The 24,233-nt window shown below is 38.4% G+C and overlaps 3 protein-coding genes across 3 annotated transcripts in view; 1 reads left to right on the top strand and 2 right to left on the bottom strand.

Annotated features, from left to right (window-relative positions):
• Window positions 1-3,279, bottom strand: part of derl1 (derlin 1) — a 14,507-nt gene extending 11,228 nt beyond the window's left edge. Inside the window, exon 1 of the mRNA XM_060870912.1 lies at window positions 2,940-3,279. Coding sequence (XP_060726895.1) covers window positions 2,940-3,092 — 153 coding nt within the window. The 5' untranslated portion in view covers window positions 3,093-3,279. The remainder of the gene's footprint in view (window positions 1-2,939) is intronic.
• A 2,301-nt stretch (window positions 3,280-5,580) lies between these two features.
• On the top strand, window positions 5,581-13,020 carry nsmce2 (NSE2 (MMS21) homolog, SMC5-SMC6 complex SUMO ligase). The gene is made up of 7 exons (XM_060870916.1): window positions 5,581-5,628; window positions 5,977-6,095; window positions 7,348-7,460; window positions 7,545-7,698; window positions 12,094-12,188; window positions 12,560-12,666; window positions 12,774-13,020. The coding sequence occupies exons 2-7, from the start codon at window positions 5,981-5,983 to the stop codon at window positions 12,883-12,885; spliced, it is 696 nt and encodes a 231-aa protein (XP_060726899.1). The 5' UTR covers window positions 5,581-5,628; window positions 5,977-5,980; the 3' UTR covers window positions 12,886-13,020.
• A 349-nt stretch (window positions 13,021-13,369) lies between these two features.
• On the bottom strand, window positions 13,370-22,818 carry tomm40 (translocase of outer mitochondrial membrane 40 homolog (yeast)). Its single transcript, XM_060870913.1, has 10 exons — window positions 22,705-22,818; window positions 21,696-21,904; window positions 21,479-21,546; window positions 20,597-20,689; window positions 20,178-20,279; window positions 17,235-17,340; window positions 15,095-15,217; window positions 14,872-14,948; window positions 14,601-14,703; window positions 13,370-14,446 (listed from the first exon to the last, which is right to left on the bottom strand). The coding sequence occupies exons 2-10, from the start codon at window positions 21,901-21,903 to the stop codon at window positions 14,307-14,309; spliced, it is 1,020 nt and encodes a 339-aa protein (XP_060726896.1). The 5' UTR covers window position 21,904; window positions 22,705-22,818; the 3' UTR covers window positions 13,370-14,306.
• Between the last annotated feature and the right edge of the window lie 1,415 nt (window positions 22,819-24,233).

Raw genomic sequence — 24,233 nt, forward strand, 5'->3', positions numbered from 1 at the left:
CATTTTTAGAGGCAAGAAACAAATGACACAGAATATGCAGGTAAGAAGAGGTCAGTCCTGTGTCCTGTACAGTCTGGTCATAAACCCTGTTTATTCTCGGCCTACAAAGACTTTCTGACTTCATACGAGACCAAAACATCATGAACAAATACAGTTGCAGTGTATCATAAAGTAATACCAATCTTTTTGGTTAATTAATTAATAAATAAATTGTGTTAGGACTCTGTGTTGATCTCGGTGCTGATCTTGTCCAAATCCCACTGACTCTTGACTCAGACACTTGACTCAGACACTTGACTCAGACACTTGACTCAGACACTTGACTCAGACACTTGACTCAGACACTTGACTCAGACACTTGACTCAGACACTTGACTCAGTGAGTCCTGATTGACGTGAAACAAACAATTGCAAAAGATTTATTTACATGTTATTTCTTGCTGGTTTACTTCAGCTACACTGACAGGCCGAGTTTTGGGCGCCATCTTGTGATCCTTCAGTAAAAGACAACACAGGATTTAAACCCTGCTGTGAGCAGTCAAGCACTATTACAACACTATTATAGCACTTATTATAACACTTATTATAACACTTATTTATATACTTGTATTTAATATTTATATGCTTGTATATGGGTATTATACAATTTCTCTAGTTTGTTATCATGCAAACTCGTGGATCCTTATTAAATGTTCATCTTGTTCTCACTGATTTTTTTCTTGCTATACTAACTTTTAATGAAAGCTAGACGGGTATTATTATTATTATTATTATTATTATTATTATTATTATTAGTAGTAGTAGTAGTAGTAGTAGTAGTAGTACTGATATTATTGTTATTATTTTTATTATTAGTAGTAGTTGTAGTAGTATTATTATTCTTCTTTTTATTAGTTATTATTATAATTAGTACTATAATTCTTATTATTATTATCGTTATTAATATTAGTAATATTATTATTGCTATTATTGTTAATATTATAAATACTATTACTGTTATTAGGGTTCAAGCCCCGAAGGGGCGTAGACACCTATTGTTATCGTTAGTTTTCTTATTATTATTATTCTTCCGTCTTCCGCCATTGAAGTCAATGGCAGCCCATAGAACCGTACGTAGGAAAATTATGAAATTTGGCACACATGTAGAGGCCAGTCTTAGAAGTTACTGTAGCAACTTTGGTGTTTCTAGCTCAAACCGTCTAGCACCACCAACAGTCCAAAACCCAATTTTGTGCTGAATCGTAAGGCCTAGAGGCAAAATTCTTGCAACATCAGAATCAGAATCACAAAGGTCTTTATTGCCAAGTATGTTTAGGCAAAATTCTTGCAAAATCAGAATCAGAACCAGAATCAGAAAGGTCTTTATGAGGAACACACACACTTACACACACATTTACACGCACACACTTACTCACACTCGCACACTCTCACACACACACACAGACACACACACACACACACTTACACTCGCTGCTTGCAGCTATATTTAATATTATTATTGTTATTATAATTTATATTATTATTAATATTATTGTTTTTATTATTATTAATATTATTAACTTAACCATAAACTAAAACAGAAGTTTACTGTGAAGCTGCAAACCCCTGAATCACACATAATGGCTGGATCCTAAACGCTGTTAAACATAAAGGGCATTAACTATGTCACTAAAACGTGAGATCTGGACCAGATATACAGTGTAACACACGTGGACGCGCCAAAGCCATTGTTTCATATCCGATATGATTTCTATGAGCCACAGTGTGTCCCCCAGTGTGCGTGTGTCCCCCAGTGTGCGTGTGTCCCCCAGTGTGCGTGTGTCCCCCAGTGTGCGTGTGTCCCACAGTGCGCGTGTCCCACAGTGTGTGCGTGTCCCCCAGTGTGTGCGTGTCCCCCAGTGTTGTGTGTCCCAGTGTGTGTCCCACAGTGTGCGTGTGTCCCACAGTGAGCGCGTGTCCCACAGTGAGCGCGTGTCCCACAGTGCGCGCGTGTCCCACAGTGCGCGTGTGTCCCACAGTGCGCGTGTGTCCCACAGTGCGTGCGTGTCCCACAGTGTGTGCGTGTCCCCCAGTGTTGTGTGTCCCAGTGTGTGTCCCCCAGTGTTGTGTGTCCCACAGTGTGCGTGTGTCCCCCAGTGTGCGTGTGTCCCACAGTGCGCGTGTCCCACAGTGTGTGCGTGTCCCACAGTGTGTGCGTGTCCCCCAGTGTTGTGTGTCCCAGTGTGTGTCCCACAGTGAGCGCGTGTCCCACAGTGAGCGCGTGTCCCACAGTGAGCGCGTGTCCCACAGTGCGCGTGTGTCCCACAGTGTGTGCGTGTCCCACAGTGTGTGCGTGTCCCCCAGTGTTGTGTGTCCCAGTGTTGTGTGTCCCAGTGTTGTGTGTCCCAGTGTGTGTCCCACAGTGTGCGTGTGTCCCAGTGTGTGTCCCACAGTGTGCGTGTGTCCCACAGTGAGCGCGTGTCCCACAGTGAGCGCGTGTCCCAGTGTTGTGTGTACCACAGTGTGTGTTCTACTATGTGTGTGTCCCACAGTGTGTGCGTGTCCCCCCAGTGTTGTGTGTACCACAGTGTGCGTGTCCCCACAATGTGTGTCCCACAGTGTGCGTGTCCCACAATGTGTGTCCCACAGTGTGCGTGTGTCCCAGTGATTGTGTCCCACAGTGTGCGTGTGTCCCCCAGTGTTGTGAGTACCACAGTGTGTGTGTCCCACAGTGAGTGTGTGTCCCACAGTGTGTGTTCTACAATGTGTGTGTTCTACAATGTGTGTGTCCCACAGTGTGTGTCCCACAATGCGTGTCCCAGTGAGCGTGTCCCACAGTGTGCACTATGTAGTGGACTAAACAGCGCCGTTTGGGACACAGCCAAGATCTCACGGCCTCCCTTCGGCCTTATTCACATTATAATCGTTATTTACTTTGTTCAGGTGTTTGTTAAACTCACCTGGAACTTGTGAAAGAAGGCCTCGGGCCACAGCACGAGGTGTGCGGGACTGATCAAGCCCAGCTTCCCTATCAGAGGCACCAGGATCGAACCCGCGAACCAGTACCGAGTGATAAACGGGATGTTTTTAAACCAGTCCCCGACGTCAGACATGTTCCTATATAAAGCCCTGCTGCTGTGGGTGTTCACGGTCCCTCTACAGCCACAGTGGAGTCAAATCACAGCCGCTAAATCCTCCTTCTGTAGCTACTATTTTGGTTCTAACGTACTTTTACTCCATTTACAGTGACGTGGCTGCGCGCAAAAGCTCCGTTTCCCCACCCGTTTTCTGGCATAATCGCGCCGGAAGAGTCTCGCGCCAGGAGCTGGAACTCACTCATAGGTCAAAAGACACGTGCCTTTAAGTGACTACCAATTAGAAGGCTGCTCGTGAGTACTGCTCCTTCTTCTAGCCAATCACAGTCAATGCGGCAGAATTGTCGGAATACGAGTGGGAACAGAAATAATGCGTACCGAGACGTCACACTTGTGGATTTTTGCTATTGCGTGTTAATTTCAAGATAAAAGCCGATGTAATGCGATAGTGTTTTTAGATAAAAGTTGTTATATATGTATATTTAGATATAAAGTTGTTACTGAAGATTAATTAACGAGCACTGCTGGGCCCCTGAGCAAGGCCCTTAACCCTCATCTGCTCAGTTAAAAAAACACAGATAACATGTATGTTACTTAGGGGAGGCTGTCAGCCAAATGCTATAAATATAAAATGTCAGTACTTCCTCTAAGCAATACTCTTCACACTATATGACCAAATGTTTTGTGGACACCTGACAATCACATCCATATTTGTCTTTTAAACATCCAATTCCAGATTTATTCCCCCTTTAATAAAGTCCAGTTTTCTGGTAAAGCTGTACGTTACACTTTGCATTGTGACTGCGGGGGCTTCAGTATCATTAGTGAGATCAGACACTGATGTTGGCTGAGGAAGCCTGGGGTGCAGTCAGTGTTCCATTTCAGTGGGGTTGAGTCAGAGCCCTGTTCAGGACAATCCAAGCTTAAAACACACAGTCGTCATGGCGTGTTTTGTGCAGAGACACGATGGGACAGGTTTCAGCCTTTCAGGGCCTTGCTCTCTGAAGCGAAATTGTAATGATGTTTGCTCTGCATTCCAATTAAACATAGACATGATGCTTTTAAAGCATTTTTGCGATCAGTTGTCAAGTGTGTGGTTATTTGATTGTTGTAAATTAACTCAAATATAATCTGGATAATATAATATAATTTATTTAGTCATTTGGTAGCTGCTCTACTAATACTAATATCACTAATAATAGTAGCCATTTAATACTAGTAGTAATAGTTGTAGTTTGAATATGTTCTAGGGGGCACGGTGGCTTAGTGGTTAGCATGTTCGCCTCACACCTCCAGGCTTGGGGTTCGATTCCCGCCTCCGCCTTGTGTGTGTGGAGTTTGCATGTTCTCCCCGTGCCTCGGGGGTTTCCTCCAGGTACTCTGGTTTCCTCCCCCGGTCCAAAGACATGCATGGTAGGTTAATTGGCATCTCTGGAAAATTGTCCCTAGTGTGTGATTGCGTGAGTGAATGAATGAGTGTGTGTGTGCCCTGCGATGGGTTGGCACTCCGTCCAGGGTGTATCCTGCCTTGATGCCCAATGACGCCTGAGATAGGCACAGGCTCCCCGTGACTCGAGGTAGTTCGGATAAGCGGCAGAAGATGAATGAATGAATATGTTCTAGGAGCAACACTGCCGTACTAAATAGTGCCACAGGAGTCTGGTCTTTATCAGCAAGCAGGTCTGTGCTGAACTCAGACCTACGATGACCCATTAGTTCCTCAGGAGCTCTTGGTTGCACTATTATAAACTGTTGTAGAAAGGACATTTTTACATTTTAAGGACGTATTTACATTTACACTGTTTACTGTAGAGTGTCACCCAAATGAGGATGAGGTTCCCTTCTGAGTCTGGTTCCTCACAAGGTTTCTTGCTCATATCATCTCAGGGACATTTTCTTGCCGTCGTCACCTCCGGCTTGCTCGTTAGGGACAGGGATAGATATATATTATCATAAATTTTAGTTAATCTTTTTTTAAATTAATTTTAAACTTTAATTGTATATATTAATTAATTTATTTTTGTCCTTATTTTTTTCTTATTATTCTTCTTATATATTTATTTATTTCCCCTCTCTTCTGTTTCCATACTTCTGTAAAGCTGGGGTTGGGGGTTCGATTCCCGCCTCCACCTTGTGTGTGTGGAGTTTACATGTTCTCCCCGAGCCTCGGGGGTTTCCTCCGGGTACTCCGGTTTCCTCCCCCGGTCCAAAGACATGCATGGCAGGTTGATTGGCATCTCTGGAAAATTGTCTGTAGTGTGTGATTGCGTGAGCGAATGAGAGTGTGTGTGTGTGTGTGTGTGTGTGTGTGCCCTGCGATGGGTTGGCACTCCGTCCAGGGTGTATCCTGCCTTGATGCCCAATGACACCTGAGATAGGCACAGGCTCCCCGTGACCCGAGGTAGTTCGGATAAGCGGTAGAAGATGAATGAATGAATGAATTGAATTCTATACGTGGGCTAGTATTACTAACGCCTTTTAGAGACTTTTATTTTGTCGTCACGTCACTTGCCAAAACCCGGAAGCTGTTCTTGTGGCGCGTTACTTTGGAGAGGTAGTTAAACCGCTAAGAAAATAAATGTGTTAGTTTTATGCGTTTTGGTAACATTTTTTATGCAGCATAGATATGATGCTATTGCTTCATGGTACAAAAGGACAATCAATTCATAACCACTTCCGTTAGCTCAGGTGGCTAACAATGCTAACTTGTAAATAATCCGAATTCTAATAATCCAAATTCTAATAATCCAAATTCAGGGGCTACTTGTGTCAAAGTGCCTCTAGTGCACTGAAAATAGTAGAAAACAAACACAAGACAGTTCTCTACCTACAGCAGGAATGGTGTTCAGTACAGTTTTGTGCTCATTACCTGTCTCTTTGTTATGATGTGCTAAATTTACAGAAAGATGTCCATGAACCCCATTAACGCCCAGCTGTCGTCCCTGAAGGCGTGTATAAATGACATCAACACAGGGATGAACATCGTGTCTGATGTCGCTCTGGATTTGGTCGAAGCCCAAGGTGACTTTAGCAGTAATAATTATAGACACGAACAACTTGTTTATTAAACAACAACATTTGTTGTGTGCAGACAAACCAGTTCAGAGCCCAAGCAGTATTTAGTTTTTATACCCTAAAGCTGTAGACATTGGAGACTCTCTGTGTTTTTAAATCACGACTTAAAACATACTTTAAAAATAGTTTTTTACTTTTATTGTGTGTGTGTTTTTATAGATAGGGATAGATATATAGTATTTCAAATTTTAAGATATTTTTTTAAAAATTATTTTTAAACTTTAATTGTATGTAGTCATTTATTTATTTTTATCCTTATTTTTTTCATCTTCTTATTACATATTTATTTATTTTTTCCTCTCTTCTGGTTCCATACTTCTGTAAAGCTTCTTTGAGACAACGGGAAATTGTTAAAAGTGCTATAGAAATAAATTTAATTGAATTGATAAGTTATTGCTGGTGGAGTGCGGAGGAGTTTTCTAAGAGTTTATGTCTGGTGTCTTATCACTTTATTCAGCCCTTTCTTTCCTGTGTAAGTCCTGTGTTACAGGTGAAAACAAACAGAAGAAACAAGCAGTTCTAAACAGTTTCTCTTGATGTTAATAATGACTAAACCCCCACACAGATCTTACTGACAAACAGGGATCCATAAAGACATTTTGAGGATTTTCCTGTAACTCCTTTAAATATTCTAAAAAAATACAAAAATGCCTTCTTGCAAAAACTAGACCACACCATATGTACATTTAATGGCTATTAGTGATATTAGTATTAGTAGAGCAGCTACTGAATGAATAGATAAATTTTATTATATTCATTCATTTCATTCATCTTCTACCGCTTATCCGAACTACCTCGGGTCACGGGGAGCCTGTGCCTAACTCAGGCGTCATCGGGCATCAAGGCTAAAAGCATCATGTCTAGGTTTAATTGGAACACAGAGCAAACATCATTACAATTTCACTTCAGAGAGCAAGGCCCTGAAAGGCTGAAACCTGTCCCATCGTGTCTCTGCACAAAACACGCCATGATCTCCTTTATTACTAGACCTGTGAGCTCTATAATACAAGCACATGCAAATGAGTTGTTTCAGTATAATATATCTGACCAAGACATTATTATAAACCATTGATTATAGATCTGTGTATTATTGTGTTCTCATGCACTTCACAGAGCAGAAGAGTTTCATAAAACAATAGTTAAAGGTTCTTATATAGTCATGAAATGTGTTAATATTTTCCACACTTGTTTATTCAAGCCACTGATGACAGTCCAGGTCTGAAGAAACTGGATCAGATGATCCGGGAATGTGCTAAACTGGATAAAGAGATCGGCTGCTTTGTGGATTCAGTCGAACAGATGATCAATCAGGTCTGTGAATATTCACCCCAGTACCATATCACACTGTTGCTTTCTCACTAAGTTGCTTTCTCATGAAGTTCCCACTGATTGTAGGTGAGACATGAACCTCCAGACGCCATGTTTAAGCTGAAAGACTCTGTAAAGGAGCAATTCACTGAACTCATGGCTGCAATGTCTGATGCTGAAATCGAACAGCACAACCAAGTGGTAGCCTTCAGAGACGGCATCAAGAAATCTCTGCAACAATGTAATATACACTTTATTCCTCTTTCTTTATACTCTTTATTACTCTTTCTTTATACACTTTATTACTCTTTCTTTATACACTTTATTACTCTTTCTTTATACACTTTATTACTCTTTCTTTATACACTTTATTCCTCTTTCTTTATACTCTTTATTACTCTTTCTTTATACACTTTATTACTCTTTCTTTATACACTTTATTCCTCTTTTCTTTATACTCTTTACTCTTTTCTTTATACACTTTATTACTCTTTCTTTATACACTTTATTACTCTTTCTTTATACACTTTATTACTCTTTCTTTATACACTTTATTCCTCTTTTCTTTATACTCTTTATTACTCTTTCTTTATACACTTTATTACTCTTTCTTTATACACTTTATTCCTCTTTTCTTTATACTCTTTACTCTTTTCTTTATACACTTTATTACTCTTTCTTTATACACTTTATTACTCTTTCTTTATACACTTTATTACTCTTTTCTTTATACACTTTATTACTCTTTCTTTATACACTTTATTACTCTTTTCTTTATACTCTTTATTCCTCTTTCTTTATACACTTTATTACTCTTTCTTTATACACTTTATTACTCTTTTCTTTATACTCTTTATTACTCTTTTCTTTATACACTTTATTACTCTTTTCTTTATACTCTTTATTCCTCTTTCTTTATACTCTTTATTACTCTTTTCTTTATACTCTTTATTCCTCTTTTCTTTATACACTTTATTCCTCTTTCTTTATACACTTTATTCCTCTTTTCTTTATACTCTTTATTACTCTTTTCTTTATACACTTTATTCCTCTTTCTTTATACACTTTATTCCTCTTTCTTTATACACTTTATTCCTCTTTTCTTTATACTCTTTATTACTCTTTTCTTTATACACTTTATTCCTCTTTCTTTATACACTTTATTCCTCTTTTCTTTATACTCTTTATTACTCTTTTCTTTATACACTTTATTCCTCTTTCTTTATACACTTTATTCCTCTTTTCTTTATACTCTTTATTACTCTTTTCTTTATACACTTTATTCCTCTTTCTTTATACACTTTATTCCTCTTTTCTTTATACACTTTATTACTCTTTTCTTTATACACTTTATTCCTCTTTCTTTATACACTTTATTCCTCTTTCTTTATACACTTTATTCCTCTTTATACACTTTATTCCTCTTTTCTTTATACACTTTATTACTCTTTTCTTTATACACTTTATTCCTCTTTCTTTATACACTTTATTCCTCTTTCTTTATACACTTTATTACTCTTTTCTTTATACTCTTTATTACTCTTTTCTTTATACTCTTTATTCCTCTTTTCTTTATACACTTTATTACTCTTTCTTTATACACTTTATTCCTCTTTTCTTTATACACTTTATTCCTCTTTCTTTATACTCTTTATTACTCTTTTCTTTATACACTTTATTCCTCTTTCTTTATACTCTTTATTACTCTTTCTTTATACACTTTATTCCTCTTTTCTTTATACTCTTTATTACTCTTTCTTTATACACTTTATTACTCTTTTCTTTATACTCTTTATTACTCTTTTCTTTATACACTTTATTCCTCTTTTCTTTATACACTTTATTCCTCTTTTCTTTATACTCTTTATTACTCTTTTCTTTATACTCTTTATTACTCTTTCTTTATACACTTTATTCCTCTTTTCTTTATACTCTTTATTCCTCTTTCTTTATACACTTTATTCCTCTTTCTTTATACACTTTATTACTCTTTTCTTTATACACTTTATTCCTCTTTTCTTTATACACTTTATTCCTCTTTCTTTATACACTTTATTCCTCTTTCTTTATACACTTTATTCCTCTTTCTTTATACACTTTATTCCTCTTTTCTTTATACACTTTATTCCTCTTTTCTTTATACACTTTATTCCTCTTTTCTTTATACACTTTATTACTCTTTTCTTTATACACTTTATTCCTCTTTCTTTATACACTTTATTCCTCTTTCTTTATACACTTTATTCCTCTTTTCTTTATACACTTTATTCCTCTTTTCTTTATACTCTTTATTACTCTTTTCTTTATACTCTTTATTCCTCTTTTCTTTATACACTTTATTCCTCTTTCTTTATACTCTTTATTACTCTTTTCTTTATACTCTTTATTACTCTTTTCTTTATACACTTTATTCCTCTTTCTTTATACACTTTATTCCTCTTTCTTTATACACTTTATTCCTCTTTCTTTATACTCTTTATTACTCTTTTCTTTATGCACTTTATTCCTCTTTTCTTTATACTCTTTATTCCTCTTTTCTTTATACTCTTTATTACTCTTTTCTTTATACTCTTTATTACTCTTTTCTTTATACACTTTATTACTCTTTTCTTTATACACTTTATTCCTCTTTCTTTATACACTTTATTCCTCTTTCTTTATACACTTTATTCCTCTTGCTTTATACTCTTTATTACTCTTTTCTTTATACACTTTATTCCTCTTTCTTTATACACTTTATTCCTCTTTCTTTATACACTTTATTCCTCTTTCTTTATACACTTTATTCCTCTTTCTTTATACACTTTATTCCTCTTTCTTTATACTCTTTATTACTCTTTTCTTTATACACTTTATTCCTCTTTCTTTATACACTTTATTCCTCTTTTCTTTATACACTTTATTCCTCTTTTCTTTATACACTTTATTCCTCTTTCTTTATACACTTTATTCCTCTTTTCTTTATACACTTTATTCCTCTTGCTCAGCCTCTTTTCATTTCTGGTTAAGGGGAAGATTTAATCTTGGCCAAATCTCCTACTGCTGTGGGTGAAGGCTAACATGTGCTTCCTCAAAGACACCACACACAGCTGCATCTTAGGCTGCATCACAGGACAGAGTAACACACACACAGGAGAGCGCTGTCCATGTCACAGAGAAACACACACACAAACACACACACACAGGAGAGCGCTGTCCATGTCACAGAGAAACACACACACACAAACACACACACACAGGAGAGCGCTGTCCGTGTCACAGAAAAACACACACACACACAGGAGAGCGCTGTCCTTGTCACAGAGTAACACACACACACACAAACACACACACACAGGAGAGCGCTGTCCGTGTCACAGAGTAACACACACACACACACACAGGAGAGCGCTGTCCTTGTCACAGAGTAACACACACACACACACAAACACACACACACAGGAGAGCGCTGTCCGTGTCACAGAGTAACACACACACACACACACAGGAGAGCGCTGTCCGTGTCACAGAGTAACACACACACACAGGAGAGCGTTGTCCGTGTCACAGAGTAACACACACACACACAAACACGGGAGTGCGCTGTCTATATCACAGAGTAACACACACACACACAGGAGCATGCTGTCTATGTCACAGAGTAACACACACACACACACACACACACACACAGGAGTGTGCTGTCTATGTCACAGAGTAACACACACACACACACAGGAGAGCGCTGTCTATGTCACAGAGTAACACACACACACACACACACAGGAGCGCGCTGTCTATGTCACAGAGTAACACACACACACACAGGAGAGCGCTGTCTATGTCACAGAGTAACACACACACACAGGAGGGCACTCTCTGTGTCACAGAGTAACACACACACACGGGAGAGCGCTGTCTGTGTCACAGAGTAACACACACATGCACACAGGAGAGCGCTGTCTGTGTCACAGAGTAACACACACACACAGGACTTCAGAGATCTTTGCCATTGCTTTCACACAAGTTTTATTGGTACTCGTGGCTTAAAAAGGACCTGAAACAAAGTCTCTGGTGTTAATTAGTTTTATTTGCATTAAATGTGATCAACTTTATCTGAAGCGTTAATTACAGGATAATATAACAGCTGGTAACATCCCAGAACCTCCTCATTAACCATTTATTAAATAGTTTTGCGTTATTTGCGTTAATGCGTTATTAAATAGTTTTGAAATGATTGGGACTGGGATTTACTATTTTGTGAAACTGAGATAACGTCTTTGAGTCTCCTGTAATGCCTCAGAGACGAGAATCCCCTCTCCTCCCCTCATCTCCTCTCCACTTATCCTCTTTTTTCCTCACCTCTTGTCATCTCCACCTCTTATCTCCACATGTCCTCTCATCTCCACCTCTTATCTCCATCTCTTCTCTCCTCACCGTTCCGTTTTTTCCACCTCTCCTCCACCTCTCCTCACAGCTCCTTTCCTCTACCTCTTTTCTCCTCTCCTTTCCCCTCCACGACGAAAAGACGATAAACATCTCAGAATTTATTTTGTGTGCTGACTTGACTCTAATCTGATACTTATTGAGTACATTTACAATGAGATATTCACATTATATACACATGAAGCAAATCTGTGTGTGTGTGTGTGTGTAGTAAACCAGGTGGCAGGCGGCAGCGTGGAGGAGGAGCTGGATGAAGACATCGCTGTAACACAGAGCCAGACGAACTTCACCTGCCCTCTTACTCAGGTACATGAACACATCCATAAAAGCCCAGACGTCTCAGCAGGATTTTCAGCAGAAACAATTAACATCGTCTTAATACAAAGTATTCTGCTGAAAATGATCCTAGAGGACTGTGACATACTGAACAACTGAAGCTGTACATCAGAGTCACACTGATCGTGTTTTTGTGTGAGTTATTAGTGTTAAGCCTCATTAAGGCTGCGTGAGTTAAACACTTTCCCCTAACACATGACCTTGAGACTCTCAGGTGAGAAAACGGATCATTTATTAGAGCAAATCATCATCGTGTGCTTCATTATAGCAGAAGGTGTTTTACCGAACAGAAAGATAAAGATTCATTACATGTACATTGTTGTTGTTGTTGTTGTTGACAGGTTGAAATGGTCAATCCAGTGAAAAATAAAAAGTGCCAGCATTACTACGATCAAGAAGCCATTCTGTCGCTCATAAAGACGAAGCAAAACAATAAGAAGAAATGTCGGTAAGATAAAGTCTTCCTACAGTTTATCAAAAAAAAAACAAAAAAACACTGCTGCTTTTTAAAATACTGTAGAAATGCGTCTAACGTTTGCTTTTTTATTCCATCAGCTGTCCTGTGGTCGGCTGCGGAAACTCAGACGTCAAGCCAACGGATTTGGAATTAGACCCAGTTATGAGGAGAATGATCCAGAACCATAAGAGACAGAGTGGAAAGAGCTGAGCTGAACCAACACGGAAATATTCTTTTGCTCTAGTAGAGTTTTCATGGTTCACTCATCGAGCAAAGGCAAAATAATGTAAATTTAGATTTTTAAAAAAATCTATATATTTTGTGTGTAATATATATGTATATATTATATATACACATACATACACGTCTATGTCTTGTACAGCTTTTCTAAAAATAAAACAATATCTGTGTAATCTACTTTCATACAAGACACGCAGGAATTTCTTCACTGTGGAATTGTCATTTTTTTTTTGCTTCCTGTAAAACTTTACGTATTTTTTTTCAAACCTGAACAGGTTCCACATTCACAACCTTAACTGAGTTATTTATTTGCTGTAATATAATGAATCTATTACAACTGCCAAAAAATTAGTCTTTCCTCCAGGAAGTGACGACTCCCTAAGACTGACTCTCATCCAGGCTCGTCCATGTCCTATTGTTTTTTTGGTAATGTTCAAAGATTAAAACCTATAAATATTTTGGCATCAGGATTTATTAGGACAAGAAAAGGGCTTTTTCCATTAGCAGGTTCATTGTATAAATTGGACGGAATCGCTTTAAACACATTGGAAAAGTGACACATGATCCAGTTATCCATGACCCATAATTACAGTCAGTTCAGCTTGTGACTTTAAAAAAATTCCTGTTAGCAGACACACTTATCCAGAGCGACTTACATTTTATCTCATTTTAATACAACTGAGCAATTGAGGGTTAAGGGCCTTGCTTAGGGGCCCAGCAGTGGCAGCTTGGTGGACGTAGGAATCGAACTCACAACCTTCGGATTGGTAGCCCAACACCTTAACCACTAAGCTACCACATAGAAAGGATAGGAGGCATAGAAAGCGTACGGTTCGAGCTCTGACAGACAAAGGGACAGGGAATTTGTCACAGCATTACAGTACAGTACAGTAGGGCATGGAGATGAGTGATATGGGACCAACTTAAAGTCTGTTTTATTTTGTACCTAAACACTGATCTTGACAGGGACAGAGTTGAAATTTTAATAAAAATGTACAGACTAAACCTTATTTTCTCTTCAACACAAGTCAAAAGGCTGACCGATTAAAAGCTTCCCTCTCACGTGTGTCTAACAAACTTTAGAAATCATCAAATGCATCTCTGTAAACTGGGTGCACCGTTTTAGCAGTAAACATGAAACGTTTTTTCTAAATATTTTAATGTTGTCTGATCATGATCTGTTTCTTTTCACATGAAGTCGATTGGCAAACATTACATCACATTTGCCTGAATTATTACAGTCCTCGTTTGTCCATGTGAGGTTTAACTGTAGTGCTTGTGGGAGAATCTGAGTCCGTTTGGTTGTTGGTCCATGTCCCCCTGTCTCTCTGCACCAGTCCAAGTCTGCTTGAAATGCACCAATAGCGAGGAATCGCAGCAGATCTGCAACTCTAACCAATAGTAACTCCAAAACCGCATTGAAACTTGTTTTTGCGATGGTTCAGGAAGGCGCCGAGAGCCAGAGACAACGGGAGGGGCAGTAGCTTCTTCTCCAGCGTAGCCCCTATCACCCAGTTACTGTCTAGGGAACCTGTGGAATTTCATGTGAATGTTTTTTACTACACTTTATTAAATCTACTTGTGCAAACTCCGCAAAGTCTAAAATACAAAACAATGAAGTTGTTGAAGACAATGAAGACTGTATCTGATCATCACATTTTTCAAGTTATATGTTTAATATGTACCTTTAAACTGAAGGTTGGCTTTGGGCAGGTCCACCTGATAGCCAAGAGTCACGCTCGTTTCTTGCATTCGTGTGCTTGCTTCAAATTCCACCCCAACTTGCAACTGCAGAAACAAAACTTTTGTGACTTTCAGAGGGAAAAAAAACAGCTATAAACACCTGAAATGGTCATCAGAGAACACAGACATTACAGAAGTACAGAGGATTTCCTGCTGCCATCAAGCAGACTGGCGGATGCACATGGTATGTGCTGTGAAAAAGTCTAAGTCTACCTGATCATTGGCTTTGTGGTAGTATGATGCATGAGCTCCTGCTCCTCCAACAGTCAGTGTGGCCACATAATTACTGCCTGAGACAAAAAAAAGGTTCCATGTAAAATTACTACAGTTCCACAAACCACCATGAAGTTGATTATTTTTCTAGAACAGCATGACCATAAATGTTTGGACATCTCAGCTCAGTCCTCATGTCCAGACTTGTGGCTTTGTATCTTACCTGTATATCTGCCCACAAACGAGGTGACCGTGCCCTCCTCTCCAGGTCTCCGGTGGTACACCAGCTCACCCCCCAACACCAAGGCAGGCGACAGAGACTGAAGGTAATGAGCTACTAAAATCCCTACCAGACAAAACATAAAGATGTTATTATTATTATTATTAATCTTCATCCACATAACTAACTCAATACCAAAAGGAAACCTATTTGTTTGAGGTCTTTTTAACTTAATAAATGAACAATGCAATGCACAAAAAAACGAAGCTTTTCCACTTTACTCTTTAATTGAGTCCCATTCAGTTTTATGTGTATAGTGATTTTAACAATGGACATTGAATCATAATTATAAAAATTCAGAAAAAAATGACAAAGTTGAAAGTAAATGTTATAATCAGCACTAATGGACAAAGCCTGAGGAAACATTGACATCCTGATGATGAGGGTCGCAGAGGATCTGAGTCCTGTCCTGTGAACGTTAGGTGCAAGGTGGAAGAATTTACAGCGAAGGAAAAAACTATGATCCCCTGCTGATTTTGTACGTTTGCCCAATGACAAAGAAACATTCAGCCTATAATTTTAATGGTAGGTTTAATTTGTGTGAGTCAAAACAAAAAAATCCAGAAAAATGCATTTCATAAAGTTAGAAATTGATTTGCATTTTAATGAGTGAAATAAGCTTTTGATCCCCTAGTAAACACCAAGATTTCTGGCTCCCTGGTGTCTATTATCAGGTAACAAATTGAGATTAGGAGCTCTCTCAATCTCAGCTCGTTACCTGTATAAAAGACACCTGTCCACAGAAGCAATCAATCAATCAGATTCCAAACATGACCAAGACCAAAGAGCTGTCCAAGGATGTCAGGGACAAGATTGTCACATTCTCACCCAGAAGGAACGAGCTACAAGAGAATGTGACAATAGTATTCGCAAATGGAAGAAACACAAAATAACTGGTCAATGTCCCTTGGCCTGAGGCTTCATGCAAGATCTCGCCGTGAAGGACTGAAAACCTGCAGCACTCGCAAGGTCCCCCTGCTCAAGAAAGCACATGTACAGGCCTGTCTGAAGCTTGCCAATGAACATCTGAATGATTCAGAGGACAACTGGGTTAAAGTGTTGTGGTCAGATGAGACCAATATCAAGCTCTTTGGCATCAACTCAACTTGCTGTGTTTGGTGGAGGAGGAATACTGCCTATGACCCCAAGAACAGCATCCTCACTGTCAAACACGGGGATGGACACATTATTCTTGGTGAGTGTTTTTTTGCTAAGGGGACAGGACAATTTCACTGCACCAAAATACCATCAAATCTTGGGTGAGAACCTCCTTCCCTTAGCCAGGGCATTAAAAATGGGTAATGGATTGGTCTTCCAGCATGACAATGACCCAAAGCACTACCAAGGCAACAAAGGAGTAACAAGAGGAAGCACATTAAGGTCCTGGAGTGTCCTTGCCAGTCTCCAGACAGTAATCCCATAGAGAATCTGTGGAGGGACCTGTAGGTTCGAGTTGCCAAACGTCAGCCTTGAAACCTTAATGACTTGTAGAGGATCTGCAAAAGGAAGTGGGACAAAATCCCTCCTGAGATGTGTGCAAACCTTGTGGCCAACTAAAGGAAACGTCTGAAGTCTGCGATTGCCAACAAAGGTTTTGCCACTAGGTACTAAATCATGTTTTGCGGAAGGGTCAAATACTAATTTCACTCATTACAATGCAAATCAATTTATAACTTTATTTATTTGCATTTTCCTGGAAGTTGTTATTCTGTCTCTCACTGTTAAAATTATAGATTGATCATTTCTTTGTCAGTGGGCAAATGTTCAAAATCAGCAGTCGATCAAATAATTTTTCCCCCTCACTGTATAAATGTAGACCCCCTCCACCCCATACACACACAATATTTAGCACATCCAATCTTCCTATCAGCGTATTTTTCTCAGGAATGCGGAGAACTCTGAGGAAAAACCAATGTGAATATGGGGAGAACCTCCACAGAGACAGAAACCTGAGCTCAGGATCAAACCCTGTTAGGAGCCGTGAGGCGTCAACGATACCTGCTGCCCCACCATGCTGCCCTAGTCAATAACTGTTTAATTATCCTCATTCAGTTTATTCAACGGAATAAAAGAGTAAAAATACCAGATCCCAGAAGAACGTCTGGATTGCCCAGGGTTACAGCAGCAGTGAAGTCATCTCCGCGGTACTCTGCATCACACTGCCAGTTTACAAACTTGTGTTGCTGTGTCTGTAACACGAGACAAAGCCTCAGTCCAAAGAGCACCAGAGCCAGCAGGTACAGCAGCTCAGTCACATCTTAATCTTAGGTTTCCAAAAACATCTAATAAAGTACTTTAGGTTACTAAACTGCACTCAAATGTAAAACGATAGTGTAATATGTGTGAGTATGAATAAACTCACAGATTAGTCATATAAAATCTTGTTGATTGCTCAATGTTTATTCACACACACTATCTGAATCACATTATGGTCTTTTAGCTGTAATACGTTCAGAAGTATGAGATCATCTGGACCATCATTACAGCTATTATGGTGCTGCTGGAATCAACCTCTACCCATGAACCATTACAGATACTGATGAATGGGTTTTAATTAGTCGGATACACACGGAAACAGCAGAGAGTCTGTGCCTGCATGTGGGGTTTTAATGCGGTCATCTGATATCGTGTGGTATCAGATTTTCTCTCTCTCTCATTTTCACGCCATTTAAACAGCAAGTCTTTTAAATCTCCTGACTGTTCAGCTTGCAGCTAAATTTATTCTGTTCCAGCTTTTTAATTGAGGTCAGTAGGTTTGAACAGAAACACACACATAAGTGGTGCAGCACAATGACAGTATCTGCATCTGTATAGTGATCAACATATTCTTTACATTTAATATATATTTTTTATTTTAGAGCCCAGTCATATGCCCTAGAAACTGTTTCTTCTTTTTGCTCTACTTCCTCTAATTATTATTATATAACATTAACTTGCTTAACCGCATCTGCTGTGGAACTTTCTGGCTAAAGTGTCTGAATAAGCAAGTGAATATTCGTGTTTCAAAATAAATCACGGAGCTGTTCGATACAGTCAACAGAAATAGCCCTGAACAATATTTTATCTGGTTTACTGTAGATTTGGGGGTTTGTTACATTCCAGAAAATTCTGAATGGTTTGCTGGACGTTATCAGAATCTTCTATTCGGCTGGAGCGCTTTACTATAAAGGATGTAGGATTTTCTCCTGTAAGTTTTCTTTTAAAAACTGGGTGGATGGATGATCATTTAAAAGGGATGGAAACACATGAAATAAATGCAGCTCTGTGTAACTCCTGTACGTTTGTGTTTGTAAATCATAAAAACACACTACAGGGGCCTGTTTCAGAAAGGAGGTTCAACCAACTCTGTTTAAACTTGAACTCTGAGTTGACAAACCCTGAGATGGGAAACTCTGAGTTTTTGGTTACAGATCAGCTGAAGAGAGTTTTATCAACTAAATTAACTGACTCTGAGTTAAGCGCGTGCACTACAACTAAAAAAAGCCATTATCAATGGAGCGCAGATATAACGAGTCACCATGGCAACAGCGTCAGACAAAAGAAAAGTCTGCATATTTCTCACCAGCAGAACCGGAACACTGCTGTATTAAACAATAGTGGATTTAACACCAATTTTAAAAGGTGTAAATAAATATAAATTATATATATATATATATATATATATATATATATATATATATATATATATATATATATATATATATATATATATTATATAATTATATTATATTAAAATATACATTTAAAAGGTTTTTAATGTAAATATACATTTTATATTTTTAATGTAAATTTCTCCCTCTAGTTACAAACTATGTTCAATTCAAGGATAATTCATGCAATTGTATATTGTTTATTTGAAAGCATTAGAAATGCAGTTTCTTGTCTCTCCTTATTGTTCAGATAATAATATCAGAGGTGAAACCGGAAGAACAGAATTTTATTTTATCAGGAAACAAAACAAAACGTCTCAGAAAGCGCTTAAGAGCGAGACACACTTTCCTGACCGCTCTGCAAACAGTAGCCTTACTAATATGTTCTGCATCCCCGATGTTATACACAAAACTACAATTCGCAAAGAAACGTAAGGCAACGCAAAGCATCTGCTCGAATGTAAGAGCACGGCCGCGATGGCTGATGTAAGGATGGATGAGATTATGGATCTTATTGACTGTAAAGAAAAAACGGTACCGCTCAAATAAAAATTCATAGGGATGTGACAAAAATCCACTCGGGGCTCAAAAGAATTAATACAGACTCTTCATCAACAGGATCGTCCATATAAGGACACGCCATTTCATTCATTTTACATTTACGGCATTTAGCAGACCCCCTTACCCAGAGTGACTTATATTTTGTTTCAATTTATACAACTGAGCAATTGTGTCCACAAAAGCTTAGTGGACCTGGGATTTGAACCCATGACCTTCTGATCAGTAGTCGAACACCTTAAACACTGAGGTACCACATCCCACAATCCCTTTGCTGCTCTCTGCGTAACTGAAATGTGGTCAGTTAATGAGGTGTTTAAACGTCGCTTCCTCTTTAAAAAGGGGAGGAGACCGACAGAAACTCTGGGTTTACTGAAGAAAACCTGCTCCCGACCAGGTTAGGTTCACAGAGTAAGTTACTATGGTAACTGACTCGGAGTATAAGTTACCTCACTTTCAGAAACGGGCTTAACTTAACCTGCTTTCTCAGGTTTAACATACCTCCCTTTCTGAAACGGAAAAGCCAGAGTTTCCCCTCATACTCATGACATACTCAGAGTTTTCACTTAACCTGCTTTCTGAAACAGGCCCCTGGTGACTTGTTTCCCAGGAGAAGGCTGATAAACAACAACAAAAATAATAATAAATTTGAGCTAGTTTTTTTAGATTAAAAGGTCAAGTTGTTTATCCTGTAAACTTTTTTTATTCATAGTTATATTTATGATCCATGCTCAGGGTCCAAATGTTCTCACACAGCCATCTGATAAAGAGGGAAAAAATAAATCTATCTTTACACAAATTTTTCATGACTCTCTTACCTGCAGAACCATTTTGGTGCGTACGTGTGAGGTCAGCTGGTGAATAATCTGTGCATTGAGACTGCCCGTGTTATCCATGTCTCCGACCATCACTGGAAATGACTACACAAAATAAAGAATGGAACATATGAGCTTAAGTTTGTACAAGTCTTCTGTCTCTGTTTTATAAAAAAATCTAGATTTAACATTGTGGCAGTAAAATCCTACAATCCTGCACAATTCATGACATTGTAATTGTCATGTTGTTGGTTTCCTCAGTTGTTGGTTTCCTCAGCTGTAAACAAAACAGTAGTAAAAATGTCTGTAGACGGTTTACTTCGATCAATTTGAGAAACATATGGAGATTTTAATCACACTTTCAGTACTCTGTTACATACTGAAATGAAGAATAATTTTATCTCTAAAGTGAGAAAGCTCACCTCAGCAGGTCCGGTCTGTTTGCTTCCGACATATGTGGCTCCAAACTTGTAGCCGGATTCTGCCATGGTGCTCAGTGTAATTGTGTGGCTCACCTGTAGCAATAAAAGACAGAAGTCACACTTTTGCAAGGATTCTTTCATTTCTTATTCATCATGGGAAATGATCAGTCACACATTTCATCTAACCGTTGTTATTATTTTTATCACCACCTTATTGTGCAGTATTTCTGGTCAGCATTGGCTTTTCTGCTAAAATGAAATAACTCTCGTCCTGTTCACCAGCCACAAGTCACATAAACGAATGGAAAACATGATAGAGAAAATTCTCTAACTGAGAAAAACACTCAGAAATGTACACTTCCCATCTGTACACTTCCCATCTGTACCCCCCCCCCCCCTCTCTCTCACACACACACACAGTCTAATTAACTGGGCTTTCACACTGGCTTGTGCGGAACATTTACATATATGGTATTTGGCAGACGCCCTTAACCAGAGCAACTTAGATTTTTCAACTGAGCAATTGAAGGTCGAGGCTCTTGCTCAGGGGCCCAACAGTGGTAGTGGACCTGGAGTTTGAACTCACAACCTTTTGATCTGTAGTCCAACACCTTAGCCACTGAGCTGCCACATCCCCTGAACACTGCCCAGAAGGCTAGATAATGAAGTTATGATTTGCGCACACTGGTAAACGTAGAAGCAGGATCTATGATTAAGTGTAGTTATGTAGACTAGCTAAGCTGGAAAGTTGGTAAGTAGCTATTACACTACATATCATTTTACAATGCAGTATAATAAATATACTATAAAAAAAAAAATCCATGATAATAAAGAAATTCTCACAGCACATTTCATAACTTAAGAGATGAAATTAACTCTGACCTGGAAGTGATTACTTAATCCTTTGTTGACCACAAGTCGCGCACCCTCCATCTGCAGTGGGAAAACCTCTGAAGGTCATAACAAGGACAGGCGTGAGAAAAGAGCAGCGTTCACTCAACTCTCAGTGTCACATTTACATATAATGTTCTTAACAGTATCTCTGGCCTTACATAGAATAAAACCAAAATCTGCTTAAAGGAATAAATGCCCTAAATACCTTTGCATTTCCGATGGCACTCTTCAAACGTGCCTGGGTTCTGAAGAGATGGCTCTGTCTCTGTGCCAGCCTGTGTGCCGGTGCCCAGAGACGACGGCATGGTGGGCATGGTGAAGCCAGGGGGCACCGTCAGGCCTGGACCTCCCTGACTGCTACCACTGCCTGAAGCAGGGGGGTTTGGGGAACTGGCAGCCAACACACTGCCCATGCTGAGACACACAACCTACAGTTTATTCATCTTAATGAAATTATACATAATAACCACTTTAATTAGAATTTTGTAATTAGCAGAAACTGTAAGATGAGAGCCAGTCAAAGTAAGTGCCATGTACCAGTTTCAATATAAATAAATTATAAATGTCCAACTGATCAAATACAGTTTCAAATAATAGTTATTAATATTTATAAAATAGTTATAAATGTTTTACGAGATGTAATTGAGTCTTATGCTTTAATCTTTGTATCATGTTCCTGCTGACAATAATCACAAAAACACAAAACTGAAAACTAATTTCTCACAGTATATAATATCAGTGCAGTACAAAGTGACTCCGTCATTCCTCTACAAGTGCATTAACATTATACATTAGGTGTAAAGCCCCATGTAGTGAGGCAGGTGTTCAGTCATCTGGCCCTTGACCCTGGGCAGATCTGCTGCTAGTTCTGAAGTACAAAGCCATGCTAGCAAACCACCCAAAGACAAAAACAACACGCAGCTAAAAGCTTTTTTTTGACAATAAGCTCCTTTAATCAACACCAAATCGAGGACAAACCTCGGCTGTTAACGAGGGGCACAGAAAGGGACGGTGCACCGTTTACATGGCAGGACAGCAGGTGAGCTAACATGCTAACATGCTAACATCTAGACATCCTGTAGGCAGAAGAAGACTTATAATCCTGCAGAAAGCTCCCTGACCTCAGCTCTAATCAGAACATTTAAACATTAAAACACAACCTAACTGTTAAATTATGTATTTAATCACTTGTTATGGCCTCGTGCTCTACTCACGTTGTGCAATACAGTCCAGTTACACGGCTATGAAGCACCGGTAGGCTGCATGGGACAACCTACAAGACCAAAGTCTTCGGCCCGCCTACTACCGTCATCTCTGCAAGGGATTGGGTACCGCATGCTATATCTGCAAGGTGATTGGTTGATGGTTAACATAACTGAAAGGGGATTGGTTCTCTGCTGACTTTCCTTCAGAGGTGATAGGTGAAGTCGGTTAATCCCTGTTTTAACCCCCTACTGGGAAAAACAAACGTTTATTTATTTAGTAAATGTTTTAAAGTAAAGACCTGAAGACGCAGAACTGCTGAAAGAAGGGAGACAGGACACTGACATAGAGTTAATCAGTAAACTTTAACAAATGTACTGAGAGGAAAGAAAGAAAGAAAGAAAGTAAGAAAGAAAGAAAGAAAGAAAGAAAAAGAAATAAGGAAGGAAGGAAAGAAAGAAAGAAAAAGAAAGAAAGAAAGACGGAAGGAAGAAAGAAAGAAAGAAAAAGAAATAAAGAAAAAAGGAAAGAAAGAAAGAAAAAGAAAGAAAGAACGAAAGAAAGAAAGAAAAAAGAAAAAGAAAGAAAGAAAGACGGAAGGAAGAAAGAAAGAAAAAGAAAGAAAGAACGAAAGAAAGAAATAAAAAGAAAGAAAGTAAGAAGGAAGGAAAGAAAGAATGAATGAAAGAAAGAAAAAGAAAGAAAGAAAGAAAGAAAGAAAGAAAGAAAGAAAGAAAGAAAGAAAGAAAGAAAGACGGAAGGAAGAAAGAAAGAAAAAGAAAGAAATAAAAAGAAAGAAAGAACGAAAGAAAGAAATAAAAAGAAAGAAAGTAAGAAGGAAGGAAAGAAAGAATGAATGAAAGAAAGAAAGAAAGAAAGAAAGAAAGAAAGAAAGAAAGAAAGAAAGAAAGAAAGAAAGAAAGAAAGAAAGGAAATAAAAAGAAAGAAGGAAGGAAAGAAAGAAGAAAGAAAAGAAAGAATGAATGAATGAAAGAAAGAAAAAGAAATAAAGAAAGAAAAAGAAAGAAGAAAGAAAGAAAGGAAATAAAAAGAAAGAAGGAAGGAAAGAAAGAAAGAAAAAGAAAGAAAGAAAGAAAGAAAGAAAGAATGAAAGAAATACATTGAGTATATGAGTGAGAAGGCTATCTGAAGTAGACCAGACTATTCACAAAAGATATATTTGTCTGTCATAATAGATCAAAACTCTCCTTTATACAAATTATTCAATAACAAAAGATAATAATAATGATCCAAATCTAGGTGAAGCTCAGACTTGTGTCTAGGAAAAGTAAAAGCCATTCGTAATCAGTTGACGAAGTGTTTGAGTCTACTGAGTATGGAGGAAAGCAATGTTCAGGAAAAAGAGAACACAATACTGAGTATCTCAAAGCTGTAATACTTACAAGAACAACAACTATGACGTCACCACATGTGTTATATCTATAGCATAAAGACATTTCGTTGTTCATCTTAAAGCTTATTATTCAGTAGTAATTGATGATGTGCAGTTTAAGTGCTGGGAGCTTGTCTTCTGCTGCTT

The sequence above is a fragment of the Tachysurus vachellii genome, chromosome 5, assembly GCF_030014155.1.
Source record: "Tachysurus vachellii isolate PV-2020 chromosome 5, HZAU_Pvac_v1, whole genome shotgun sequence".
NCBI classification, from domain to species: Eukaryota; Metazoa; Chordata; class Actinopteri; order Siluriformes; family Bagridae; genus Tachysurus; species Tachysurus vachellii.